The 14581-nt window shown below is 27.0% G+C and overlaps 1 protein-coding gene and 1 non-coding gene across 2 annotated transcripts in view; both read right to left on the bottom strand.

Annotated features, from left to right (window-relative positions):
* The window catches only part of LOC113558105 (mitogen-activated protein kinase kinase kinase kinase 5), a 14692-nt gene extending 6509 nt beyond the window's left edge, over positions 1–8183 (bottom strand). Inside the window, exons 1-9 of the mRNA XM_026963618.1 lie at positions 7410–8183; positions 7272–7329; positions 6861–7016; positions 5300–5403; positions 4030–4158; positions 1577–1758; positions 1423–1504; positions 467–574; positions 144–198 (exon numbers count right to left, since the gene is read on the bottom strand). Of these exons, the coding sequence (XP_026819419.1) occupies positions 144–198; positions 467–574; positions 1423–1504; positions 1577–1758; positions 4030–4158; positions 5300–5403; positions 6861–7016; positions 7272–7329; positions 7410–7499 (964 nt within the window). The 5' untranslated portion in view covers positions 7500–8183. The remainder of the gene's footprint in view (positions 1–143; positions 199–466; positions 575–1422; positions 1505–1576; positions 1759–4029; positions 4159–5299; positions 5404–6860; positions 7017–7271; positions 7330–7409) is intronic.
* A 4596-nt stretch (positions 8184–12779) lies between these two features.
* LOC113559484 lies at positions 12780–12898 on the bottom strand. The gene has a single exon (XR_003405986.1). It is a non-coding gene; the product is annotated as a 5S ribosomal RNA (ribosomal RNA).
* Positions 12899–14581: the final 1683 nt, after the last annotated feature.

The following is a 14581-nucleotide window of genomic DNA, read 5'->3' as shown; positions in this document are numbered from 1 at the left end:
ATAATATTAGAAATAAAATGAACATAGTCTTTCCTAACACTGCAGAAAAATACTATTGTACAACCATAAATCATACATCTGCCTAATTAATAATTCTAGTGTTATTAATACATTACATTTTAAAATATTTTACAAAAACTTACCTCTATGATCAACAGTTGCTCTAGATGCAATACGCCGAGGAACATCAGAAATTATCTAATATAAATTTTAAAAAAAAATTCATAATTATGATTATTGATTATGATTTATGAATGTCATAATTAAAATAAATTTAAACCATTTATATCACTTTTGATGATTCTTCAAAACTTGAATAAAGAAGTATGTTGACCAATAGATTAATATTACAACAACATGCATAGCAATACATATTATGTATAGTGTGCATTGTACATATTACATAATTGCTAACATAATAATCTAAGCTATTCAAATTTCAAATTTCTTATCTAATTATACTTACATCATCATCAGGTTCAATTTCTGCAAATGATTGAGTAGTAGGGTTACTTGCTTTTTGTAAAAGATCAATAGCAAGTCGTTTACTCATATCTTGACAAAAAAATGAATGCTATAAATAAAATAGTTTAACATTATACCGGGATATTTTAACAGAATAACATATATTTAAAAAAAAAAAAAGATAAATTATTTTCAAAATAATATAACCTATATCAATGTTTTTTAAAACCTGTTATGAAAATTTTTATAATTAATATTAATAATACTTAAACATATAAATATAAATATCGATTAGTAATAAGTTAAAATAAAAAAGTAAACACAAAATAAAAAAAAATTAATAACCTTGTCAACTATTATTTTTAGTTAACACTAATCTAAATAATATATATATATATATATATACACAGTAGAACCCGTTTAAGACGCTCTCGCTTAAGACAATTTACCGGCTAATAAGCTCATTTCTATGAGTCCCTTGATTTTGACAACATTTAACATGTAATAAAATTGTATAAAATTTAAAAAAATACTTCACTAATAATAACGATAACGAAAAATGTGTATGTGTACTTGTACTGATTATCAGACGATAACCATTGTCAATAACATCATTTTAATAAAATTGAAAACTTCCTATATCCAAAAAAACATCAAAAATGTGAAACAAAAAAAGATAGATATTATTTTTACATGTAATAATTCACTCTGCAAAGTAAAAAAATATAATTTGTATGTATATAATATGGATGTATTATAAAATATAATAATAAATTTTTGAACCCGCATAATATGATTTTCCTCTTAAGATGCTATTTTTAACTGGTCCCTTGGAGAATGTCTGTATATATATATATATATATATATATATATATATATACATTAACTAATCTGTATTTTAAATGCCATTTTTTTTCATACAATTATTATTAAGTAAAAAATATTTGATGTACAAACCATTAATAACTTGTCTGCTGTTGGTCTTTTTTTTGGATTTTTAGTCAGTGATATTTTTATAAAATTATGAAATGTTGGACTCCTAAAAAAAATAAATTTCAAACATAATATTATCATATACATAAATTTATTTGTATGAATAAAAGTAAAATACCATTTATCTCTGTCCTTTAATGTTGGAGGTTTAAAACCACTTTTAGACATTAAAAATAAAGCTCTCATAGGATGAAGGTCAAACATTGGTGGTTGTAGTTCAGCTAACTCTATAGCAGTAATCCCAACTGCCCAGATATCACATAATTGGTTGTAGCCACCTTTGCGTTCTACAGCTGCTACCTAAATTATATTTTCATTAGTAAAAATATTAGACTATATTAGATATATAATAATTTTAATCAAACATAAATAATAGAAGTATATGTTAAAATGTGTTTATATATATGTACAAGGTGCATCAGGAAAATCTGACAATTTTACATTGAAATTAAATTTTATTGTGTCAGACCATAGTTATTCACCTTGTACACTATTCATATTGAGGATGAATCATATTATATATAATACAGTAGACTCTCTGTAATCCAGCCATACATTAATCCAATACTATACAGCAACCCGGCACTATTTTAATTATTGTTTTCATTGTAATAACTAGGGCTGGGATTTCAATACACTTTTCATTTTATTCCAGAGGTTGCTGTAAGATACTTGCCTAGGCATAAATCCGTAACATACTTTTAAATAAAAATAAGAAAATGTATTTTGTATTTTTTGATTTTAACATAATTTTCTTCATATTTTTAGGGCAATATATAGTTTATAAGGCATTATTGGAGTTTTTAAGTTTACAATTCAAACTTGAAATTTTATTTTAAGATTTTACTCGCTAACGTGAGTCATATATAAATTAATATATATTTTTTTGTACAATAAACAATTAAGTACATTAGTAGGTACCTACTTTTATCTAATATCATAGGAAAACTTAGATAACGAGTTTGCAATTGGCGTGGCAAAGTATATTTAGAATTACTATCGTCATATATTATCTATTTAATAATCTGTCAAAGCAATAAAATCGATAATAACATCTGACAACATCTTACATTACAAGTTATTTTTATTAATAAATTTAATCAAATATTATTTAAAATTTATACTACATTTATTAAAAATAAAAACAATTTATATGCATTATTTAGAATTTGTAGGGCATTAATTTTTTTTTTAAGGTTTTATAGCGCATTACATATCCCAGCCATAGGGAAAAATAGGGAATTGATTTTAATTTAAATAAAAAATGTTATATATATTTGAAAGATTTTGACATGTGTTTCGTTTTATTTTGAATAAGCTGATGCTAATATTATTTTAAATATTTTACAAATAAATAAACGTAATCACGTGGACATGTGCATGTACATTGAGTATAAATTAGTCATTGTGTTGTATTAAGAGTTAAAAAAATATTTTCAAAACATAAATAAGCAAAAACATATTAATTTAACTTATTCAAGAAACTTCAATTTTATAAAAAAAAAATAGTGACAAATTAGTAAGCCTCATTAATGAGTTTGAAGTAAGTCGTCCTACAAAATATGATAAAATAAAAACAACAAAAAGATAAAAAAAAATTGTTTAAAATATTAAAAGTTTGATAAGTACACAGAAAACATTAAAAACTGGCGAGTTTTCAAAAGTTGAAAATTCTCTGTATCTATTATTTTGCTAAAACGTATTATTTTGCACTCATTTCTAGCAAAATTTTTAAGGAGAAAACAAATTTTTTTATAAAAAAAATCAAACAAAGATGTTTAGTAAACTAATGCCAAATGGCTGGATAAATTTATAAATCTTAGCTAAAAAAGGATTATGTCAAAGAATAAAAATTGATATGTTTTTATACCTATCAAATCATAGATTTAATAAATTTAATACAGTAATATATAAGTATAAAGTATTTATGTATATGTTTTTAATGTTTTCATAGAATAAATGTAGATTTAACATTTGTTCTTTCTTATAAACCTCAATCAATCCTATGTTTTCATTAATCTGATTTTAACCAGATTACCGAAATTTTACTGTATATACAAATAGATTAATAAATATTTAAAGACACCTAAATTAAATAAAGAAATAAGTTTTATGAGATAAATGTGAAAGTGATGTATTTCAACCCGTAATTGGTATCGTGTTAAGCACGGCGCGGCACTCACCTCATTAGTATTTTAAGAACCACTCGTTTGTTATTATCTTGATTCATCTGATACTATTTATACCTTCAATTGTATTTATAATTAAGAAAAATCGTAAGAACATTTTTTGTAAACATCTAAAATATAAAGAATTTAGTGTTAGTTTCAATATTCTATGTTAATTATAAAATAAATAATGATGAAAAAACAACAAGGTGAGCGCGATGCTCACTCGATACCAATGGCGGGACGTTTTTAATACATATATATTATATTTAACAACCAATAAGGTAAATTTCTAATAACTAGTGTTATTATTGTCTAATTTGTTTTATTAGGGATTTAAAAAATACAAATTTATTTTATAAATGTTATAAACACACAATAATAAATAATAAATAAAACCAACCTCAGGTGCCATCCAATACGGAGTACCAATAAATGATTTTCGTTTGTTTATTGTAGCAGTAATTTGAGCAGAAACCCCAAAATCTGCTAGCTTTACATCACCATATTCAGTTAACAATATATTAGCTCCCTAAAAAATATACTACATTTAATCAAGAGACAAAATACAAATTGTGGTTATTATATTTACATTTCCATTATTATTATACATATAATACGTACTATAAAGAATGTTCATAATAAGAGATACCACTATATATTTTAGTATTTAACTGTAAGATCTCAGGTCAAATAGTTTTCAGAAGGTTAGAGAGAGTACTATAGTCTATTCAAAATTATATTGATACAAGCGGCCAATTTATGCCCACAAGCATGGCTTTGTTCCGTGGGACAGGACAGATAAATCAGTAGGTGGTAGACTTGGTGAAGACAGTCTATTTGTGCGCCACCGACCAAAAGTGGTCACCGTCCTGTACTGACCTCATTTTTAATAGCCTATATAGTACAAATTTAAACCCTTAATATGTTCATGCACAATAAGATTAACTTTTATTTAAATTGTAGCACCAATTTTTTTCTATAGTTTTTTTCTAGATTATTTTTTTTAAACAATATTTGTACAAAAAGTTTTTTTTAACTGCAAAATTAACAAATTTAAGTTAGTTTGAGTATGTATAAATTTAAATAGCAAATAATAAAGCTTTTTTATACTTATTTTTTATAATTTATCTTCATTTGATAAACACTTTAACACATTGCAAAATTATTTATTTTAAAGATTTTGTTATTTACATATTAAGCATTAGTGTTTATTTACATCTTCTCTGTATACTAAACAATATGATGTATTGAGTATAAAATTAACATAGTTAAAATATCGCTTAAAGCATTAATTGTTTGTACATTTTACCCTACTTTAACTCAATTTTTCAATAACTAAAAAAATTGTATACAAAAATAGAAAAATAGTTTTTAAAAAAATAAAACGTCTATTCGAATCTGTAGAAAGAATTTTCACAAAATGTGTCTATTTGACATATTTAAGCTGAAGTATTAGTGGTATTTTTTAACATGAACACACTGTACATAATATATTATAATATATTAGCATACTATACTTATACGTGTATTAATTATAGATATATTATTTTTACAATTATATTACAGATATACTCAATAATAATAATTTATGGTTAAAACCTGTTATTAACTATATACATGAGAATTGTTAAGCTTTTAAAAAGATACTTAAACACTTTTTAGATTATTACCTTAATATCTCTGTGCATTTTACCCACTGTATGTAAATATGAAAGTCCTTTAAGTGTTTCTCTACACATATATGCTATTTGTAGTTCTGTAAGTGGTCCAGTTACTATAAAAATAAAGACATGAATATAAAAAAAAGTTATCATCTCCATACATAAAAATACATAGATAGTTATTACTTATTACACTATCGGTTTGGTTTTTTTAGGGCCACATTAGTAAAAACTAAAAAGTTGATAATTTTTAGCATCAACCATTAAAATAATTTATTATTTTATCAGAAACAATGTCCAAAGTAGAATCTTGTAAAATAGATAGTATATAATATATATCATGAATTTATTCAATTAAGTTATATATTACATAAATACATATTTACTTATAGTCCAAGAGACACTAAAAACCTCTATGTTTAAAGTCAACAAATAAAATATAGTCAATAATCTACAAAAGCCAATATTGAAAAAATAACAATTTATTTTAGTCTGGTGTTAATCATATTTTAATGGTAATCAACTATATTAAACTCAAATAATTAGTTTTTACTTAAGTAGGTACAATACAATACTAAACTAAAAATTAGTAACCTATAACCTCTTGGATAAATTTAAATTCTTTTTTAAGATTTATTAAAAAAAAACAATTTTTATCAGGACATGAAAATGTACAATTGAGTAGATGATATTTTAAGCACACCACACATGCATGTGTTATCTCTATACTTCAAACATACAAACAAATTGTGTTTAGGAAAACTGATTTTTGGTTGTTTTTAGTATAATTTTGGTACTAGAGTGAATTAACCTGGGTTCTCCCTTTCCTATGACAAGTATCACATCCTCCTTAAATTTAGCATAATATTTTGTTTATAAATATATTATACATAATTAATTTTGCAAAACAAAATAATACTTATAATGATTAATAATAGGTTTCTTAAATATTTTAATTTTAAAATGCTCATAATTTGCTTTAAAATTTAAATCTCAATAAAAGACTATAACACACTTGCCATACATAAAATGTTTACTTTTACACTTGATAATACATCTATTCAATAATTAATTTACTCAATTATTAAACCTAACATAACATAAAATTGATTACACTGAATACAAATTTGGTGTGTTGTATATTCCTAATACGAAGATAAGAAATAAAAAGGTTGTAACATCCACTTAGTAATTGGCAAGATTATCTTCACTGTTAAGAAAAAAAAGAAATATGCTTCTAAATAATATTATAAGTCCTTCTAAAAAACAATAAACTAAAGGTATTATTTATTTATTACTTATTCAAATTTCATGCTCAAATTCAACACTAATTTAAAATTAAAGGAAATATTAGACTATTTTAGTATAAATGTTTATTAAATAACATTCAGTACCTATAGAGCTTCTTATTACAAATATTGAATAAGAATTAAAACAAATACAATAATTAACCTCATTCTATGAAAACATTAAATATTTTAAATATTGTTGATCATTTTAGGGAAACTTGGAAACCTAATTTCATACTAAACTTATGTAGTTATTTCTTTATTACTTTTAATATACTCACTGTTATAAATATCTTGCAATGATCTTCCAGAACAATACTCCATACATATCCATAGTTTGTCTCTACGTAAATAGCTACCGTAATATTCTATAATATTGGAATGTTGACAATCTTGCATCATTAATATCTCTTGCTGTATTATTGAAAAATCATCACCTAAGAATATAAATTGAATTAGCAATATTAAGATTGTGCTTATGTAAACACAATATTATTCTCATGTACGTAATTTCTTTTTTTAAATATTAAAGACTAATATTGATTAGATATTGAATAAAACCTTTAGCAAAACCTTTTAATAAATCCAAACATACTACGCTCGATTATTGATTAGGACAAACCTCAAAAGTTTGGCAACTGTTTGCCAAATATAGGTTAAACATTAGCAACATTAGAAACAATTTTACTTACCGACTTCTAATTTGATAACTTTGATAGCCACTAAGTCTGATGTTGAAATTCGCTTTGCCTGTAATTAATAAAAGCGACCAAAGTTAACAACAGCAGAATTCTTTTTTCCACGCCAAATTGTATTAGAACATATCTCACTTTATAAACATCGCCGTATGTGCCACTACCGATCCTCTGAATCAGCTCGTATTCTTCCTGAGGATTTCTAGTACTTATGTCTGAGCTCATAGTGTTCAGCGGGTACTGAAGACTGTTACTTGTTGTGACGGCAAACCGGGTGCGTGACAATATGACGCGATATCGACGGGGACGAGGGGCCGATGTGAAATATTTAAAATTACTCTCGTGCTACTCAATGCCTTCTTACCACGAAAACGTCAGTCTCGTCGGCGGTAAAGATTATTGGCGTGTACAGCTGGGCAGCAGCTGCGGCGCCCGCAACCGGAGAACGGATTGATATGGTTCGCGCGCCCAACCGAGTGTGTGTCGCTCGTCCGCGGCGCGGGGACGATTGATCCGTACGACGGGACGTGTTGCCTCGCGACGTACGGGGCGTACGCGCGCGCGGTATTCGACGGCGATCGAGTCGTTTTAAAAGTTTTGATTCGGAACGAGAGAGGCCCGTGTCGATATCGTAATTTGTAATGTAATAATATTAATATTAATAATAATAATAATAATAATAACGTAGGTATGTGTGTGTTTACACGTTTTGAGATTAGGTAATGTTATCAGCGTTTATCACGTACGCTGGATCAATGGAGGAGTGGTTTTCGACGGTACTTGGAGGCAAACACCGTCGCGTTTAAATCTCAATAGTAGAGGACAGAGGACGTATCACGGAGTGTGCATATTGTTGTGCACCGATATAAAATATTACAAAATATTATAATGTACGTGATGATCGTCGATCGGTGTAAAGTGATTGCTATTTGCTATACGCACACATACACTGGCACGCGCGCTCGAATACTCGAGAGTCGAGATTCGTCGTGTGCTCGACGCGATGACTCGTTCGCAATGTGTGTACGTGTGTGCGTGCGCGCGCTCGTATCTTTGCGCGTGTGTGTGTGTGTGTGTGTGTATAAGTGTGCATACTATGCCCCTGTACGCCATACGCGCGATATCGGTATATCACGTTGAAGGCATGTCTCGTACGAACCTAACTATTTATTAATAATATTATTATAATAATAATAATATAATACATTATTTTATTTTTATTTTATATGAAATATAACAACAGCCTATTTGTATACCTATTTGTAATCGCATGCCTACGTTTTTATGATAAATACATGGGTACACATACCCATTATAGTACCTACTATACCTAATGGCTAATAATGTATAATGATCGTATATATATAAACCAACGATTGAATCCGCTTATAGTTATACGCAATAGACGTCCTGCTACCGCGTGCTCGTCGAACACCGTTGATTGATTATTGGTAGGTACCTAGCTACCTATATAACATTTAATCGGCCGTAAATTATTGGGCGGGTCCATTTTCCTCCAAAAACAAGATACCGTTTTCCTCCACTGTCCATTTTCCTCTAATAAATAAAATAATAAAATCGTCATTCGTTTCATTCAAGTATTATTAGATTAACATTCAATTATTATTATAATAACATAAAATACACCGTACGCACCGAACTTGCAGGTGGGTGGCTAAAAACAGAATGAATATAATAAAAAAATACGTACGTCGATAAAGATGCATCAATCAATAAATAAAATAATAATAAAAATTAGACAATAATTAATAATAAGTGGTTGACGATAAAACAACCAAACATTATGTAAAATATTAAATATTAAAAATAGTAAAATCAATACAGTATATAATATTATATATTTTTTATAGTTATAGGACATTTTAAGCAACAAATGAATACCTGTTTAAAGAAAATAAAAATATACATAATATGAATAATTATTTTACTTTTTGTAATTACATACATATAAATCAAGCGACCAGAATTTAATTAACAGACACGCGCAAAATGTTAGCCATATTTTATCTTTATAATTCGGAACGCAACACTACGACACTGGCTAAAATATTGGAGGAAAATAGTCATAATATTTTAGTCAAAAATAATGTGGAGGAAAATGAAAACTGACCTTTTATTTTTTTGGAAGAAAACGGTATCTTGTTTTTGGAGAAAAATGGCTACGGCCAAATTATTATATTATTATGATGATTTAGACGGGTAGTATCTTTGCGCAAGCGCGCGTTCTCGGCAAGAGGGCGGGCGAATTAAGCATCAGTGACCTTTTTGCTTCCGTTTAATTTTCGTAATACAGCAAGACTTCCGTAAACGGTCACCTCATCTATGTGTAATGATCAATTTTTTTGGTCCCGTCGAGTGTTATGAGAAAAATACATTAACACCTCATCTATACAGCGGGAACTCTAATTTATAAATATTATGTCGAACGGCAATGGAAAATTATTTTTGATAGTTCATCTTAACGTACATAACGCGATGAACACTTGTCTGTGTATTTTATTATTAGTACCTATTCAGTATATTATGTTGAAAACGTTTCCAAGTACGTACCTACTATTAAAGTTTTAATGGCGTACAAACGAAAATATCTAACATTAACGGAAAAAATCAAATTGTTAGATTTTTACCAAAAAGAAAATGTGAGTGTACGTACCCTTGCAGATAAATTTGAAATAAAAATAAAATAACTCAAGCCACCGACTTAATACCTAAATAATAATAAAAATACAATTTTAAAATTATATAAATCGGTAACAATCAAATGAAAACTATAATAAAACGTCATAAAACCGCAGAAATTTACTTTGAAAAAAATTGTTCAAATAATAAAATTAATCTAAAACAAACTGATATAACTCAATTTTTTAAATTTTAAACTGTATACAGTAGGTACCTACATTATTTTGTAGGTCATCATAAATACATTTTTTATTACCCATCATATTCATAAGCGTTATTTATTTGGTAGGTTTTTTATTTTTAAAATTTGCATGAGCTTTAGGTATATAGCAGTCATCTGGTGGATATTGAACTATTTAATGTTCTGTTTCCCCTACCGGTCGGCGGTCACTTCTGTAGAACGGGTGCCTCTAAATAGCGATAATTATTTACGGTTCCTACGGTGACTGTTATAATATGGAAGTGCTACTGTAATTTCTATCTGCACAGTGCACACTAAGTAAATTACTTATAGTAATCACTATAATCTTTGTGTTTATACCTATATTATATATATAATGTATGAAGTTCGCCTACTCCCCCTATGAAAGGGTTTAAGGGCGTCACTGTTATGTACATAATTATCTAAATATTCTAAGTATATGAATATAATATAATAATTATATATCAGTCGTCAATTCGTCATATCTAATAATATCTATATTATATGGCGTTGTTATTACTGCCTGAGCATATAACTATATAATATAATAGGTATTATTATTTATTATATAAATTATAAATATATTAAAATAATGTAATACATATGTAGAGGTAGCTATGTGTGTTAAAGATACGTACGGATAAGCCTAGCTAGTAATAATGCCAACTCGATGAACCTCACAAAATTTAGGACGACTTATGTAAATGAATTTTGAAGGTTTTTTCTCTTTTCTTTATTATAGTTTTTATTTTTATCAGTAGTTCTTATTACAAATTGCATTTATTTAAAACTAAAACGACAACATTTTTCTTTTTGTATATTTGTGTAGGTATATATATTTGAAATGAAAATTTTAGTAATAATAAATGTTGTAAATTAGTAACTACGAACCTTTCGTTTTTTTGGTAAACAAACAATATTTTTACCTATCTTATACAGTGGTGGATCTGGTAACTATATTTTTTACCCAGGACAAAGTATAAAATTAGCCCTCCCTCATAATTATTTCCCATTATTAGGCCTATAACTATTAATTATATATTCACTTATAATTTGGTAATGCGGGCATGCGGCGCCTTCCGATCGAGACTTCCGGGGCATATATATGGCCTGGTTTCATCCGTCGCCCCTTATTAAATCCGGCCCTGATCTCCTACATCGTTTTTGATAAAAGGTGAACTTTGTTGTTCGTAATCTTGTTTTTGTACCAGCTTGGTCTGTAGGTATCAGTTGGTAGAAACCAGGTTGGAAGATAGAAAGGTTATAATAGAATCGGAACATGCAATATTACTATTTGGTATTGATTTGATGATTTCAACATTTTTAATTATTTCAATACGTCGTATATTAACTACTAAAATAATATTAAATACACAATGGATATTGTTGAATTAATTTATAATATAAAAAGATAATATTTAACACAAAATTTAACAATGAATATACAAAATAAGTAGGCCAACTGTTGCTAAAATATATTATGTATAACCGCGAAAACAGTAAAATGATATTCATAATTTATACATTACTAAAGCTTACACTCACCAAACGAGACCTATACGGCTATACGAATTACGAATAATACAATACAGTAGCTTTACTTACAAATACTTTACCTAAAACCTAAACTACTCGTATATGCGGTATATACCTGTGTTAATATTCTTTCAGTTCCTAGGTTATGAGATCATATAAATATTAAAATACATATTATAATACTGCTGTCTGCTATAGACCTAGAACACAATAATATATTTGTAATATAATATACTTGTATCCAGCGCTCATTGTAATGGATATTTAAGTATTATATTATGTAGTGTAGCCGTGCCAAGTATACCAACAACCAGGTATCAGATAATACTCTAAGCCCCTATATAGCTGCAGGTAGGTAGCAAAGAGCAATTATTATATCTAATATATTTTTATATTATAATATTCAATGTGCACTATACGTTATGAACAACGCACGTTATACAGGTTATAACCGTACTGAGTTTCTGAAAAAGCAATTGTGCATACTGCATACACGACATTAATGCATTATTAGTTTATTACAATTAGATGTACACATATATTGTATAATATTTAATATTAATAAATAATATCTACTGACTATTGTTACAATATCACTCATAAAGACGTACTTAAATGTCTTAAACTCGCTATTATAATAAAATATGTAAGTACCTATAGGAAATTGTAATAAGTAATAACTAACATTTTCTCATATTATTAAATAAATATATTATTGCTGATTCTTAGCGAAATCATATAATTGTACTGATTTTAAAACAGTGTGTTTTTTGTTGGTGTAGTAATTTTTAACTTTAAGGGTGATTTGGTTTTATAATACTATCTACTGTAACTCTGCAATTACAAAGATGTTATTAATTTTGTCAAAATAGATATAGTATTTACTACAATTAAAGATATCTTAATCAACAACAGTCAGTAACAAACTAATAACTAATAATAATAAATGAATTAATACTAAAAAAAAAAAAAAAATACTAATGTACCTATCAAATTTAATAATAATGAATATTATATAGTTAATAATATATCCTAAAGGTTTGTGAAAGAATTATAAAAAAGAGGAATGCCAACGGCACGCAGTGTTCCCAAGCGGTCACCCATCCAAGTACTAACTACGCCCGACGTTGCTTAACTTCAGTGATCGGACGAGAACTGGTGTATTCAACGTGGTATGGTCGTTGGCGAAAGACCCTTACTCTCCAAAATAATATAGGTAAAATATTAGTAGTAAAATAATAATTTGATAAAATGCAATTATAATATAATTACGACATATTTTATAATTTAATGACAATTTTCAATACTTTGGCAACACGCTTACAAGGTTTAAGAAATGCAAAATTTTATTACATTAGAAAAAGACAATAATAATAAAATGTATTTTTTAAATTACATAAAAATGATTATTTTTTTTTTTGCTGAGTATACTTAGTGAAATAAAGTCATCTAATCTATACCTACATAATTTCCCTTTAAGCATACAAACAATATTTTATTTATGTCATAGCCCATAGGATTACATTGTTTTATTTTATTTATTATTGGACAATGATTTCTAAGAATTTATATATATTTTTTTAATAAGAAAATTATGGAAATTCTCTAGCCAAAGTAGGTACCCACTTAATACTTATAGTATAATGCAGGTTCTTAAGATTATAAATCAATATAAATATTTTATATGCAGACAATGATCGTCATACTTGATGTAGGTAATACTATATGTATGGGCATAAATAGGCTCCAATTTATTAAGTAATTGTCTATTTTGGCGGTTCTTAACCTTTGTAGAGCACGGACCCCCGATGAAAGTTTTTAGAAATCTCGGACCCCTATCAACTTTTTGTTAGATACCTTTTTTTACAAAATATCTAATGTTATCATAAACAAAATTATAAAAAATATTTTATATTACAAATTATAGAAGTAAACATAACAAGACATACACATTTATAATTATTTTTATTAAACTTAATTTTTCATTAGACTGTAATGTAAATTATTTTATTTTTAATATTATTAAAGCTGCCTAAGAGTATCGCGGCCCCCCGGGGAGGGGGGGTCTGCGGACCATAGGTTAATAATCGCTGATCTATTTAACTCCATTGATACAATTATTATTTAATAATAAACTGTTGTAATTGTTGTAAAAAATACTGTTTTTAAAACCTAATTTAGGTATAAAATAATATTTTGATTATAAACTTTTATTAATAAATGTTGTCAACTACGAACCTATTTTTATGCAAACATTTGCTTTGTTTTGTTGATTATAGTTAAATAAAAATAACTAAAATCTAGATAACGTATAAATATTCTCTTAAAAAGTCAAAAAGCAAAAACGTTAAAATATACTAAATACAATTTCGGATCAAGATTCTTTGTATTCCAAATGGTATGATAGCTAGCTACTACAATTTATAGTCTATATATAAAAAGTAAGTAGTAACTACTAATTACTCCACACCAATGACATATTTTTTATGAACTAAATGTTGTCAGTTAATTAATAATACTTTTATTTAGAATAGCATCTATAATATCTATTAGCCATAATATGTAAGATTTATATAAAATAACCTATGAATAGACAACGGTCAGTGGTCTATCTTCCTAACTATACTATGTGGTGTGCACAAAATTCAATCTACTAGTTAGTAGTTACTATACTAGAAACAGTGCACTTCTATACAATTATTTTTCATTAGTATATTTTCAGATACTAGATACCATTTGGTAAACTTGTCATAAGTCAGTGGAATGACCAACATATAGATAAATAAAATGCCTATATATACTTGGTCAATTGTCGACATAGGCAATATGAACTTTTTTAAATACTACCATGATATTACCTATTAACCTA

The sequence above is a fragment of the Rhopalosiphum maidis genome, chromosome 3 (genome assembly GCF_003676215.2).
Source record: "Rhopalosiphum maidis isolate BTI-1 chromosome 3, ASM367621v3, whole genome shotgun sequence".
Classification (NCBI taxonomy): Eukaryota; Metazoa; Arthropoda; class Insecta; order Hemiptera; family Aphididae; genus Rhopalosiphum; species Rhopalosiphum maidis.
This window is presented reverse-complemented; position numbering and strand designations above follow the sequence as displayed.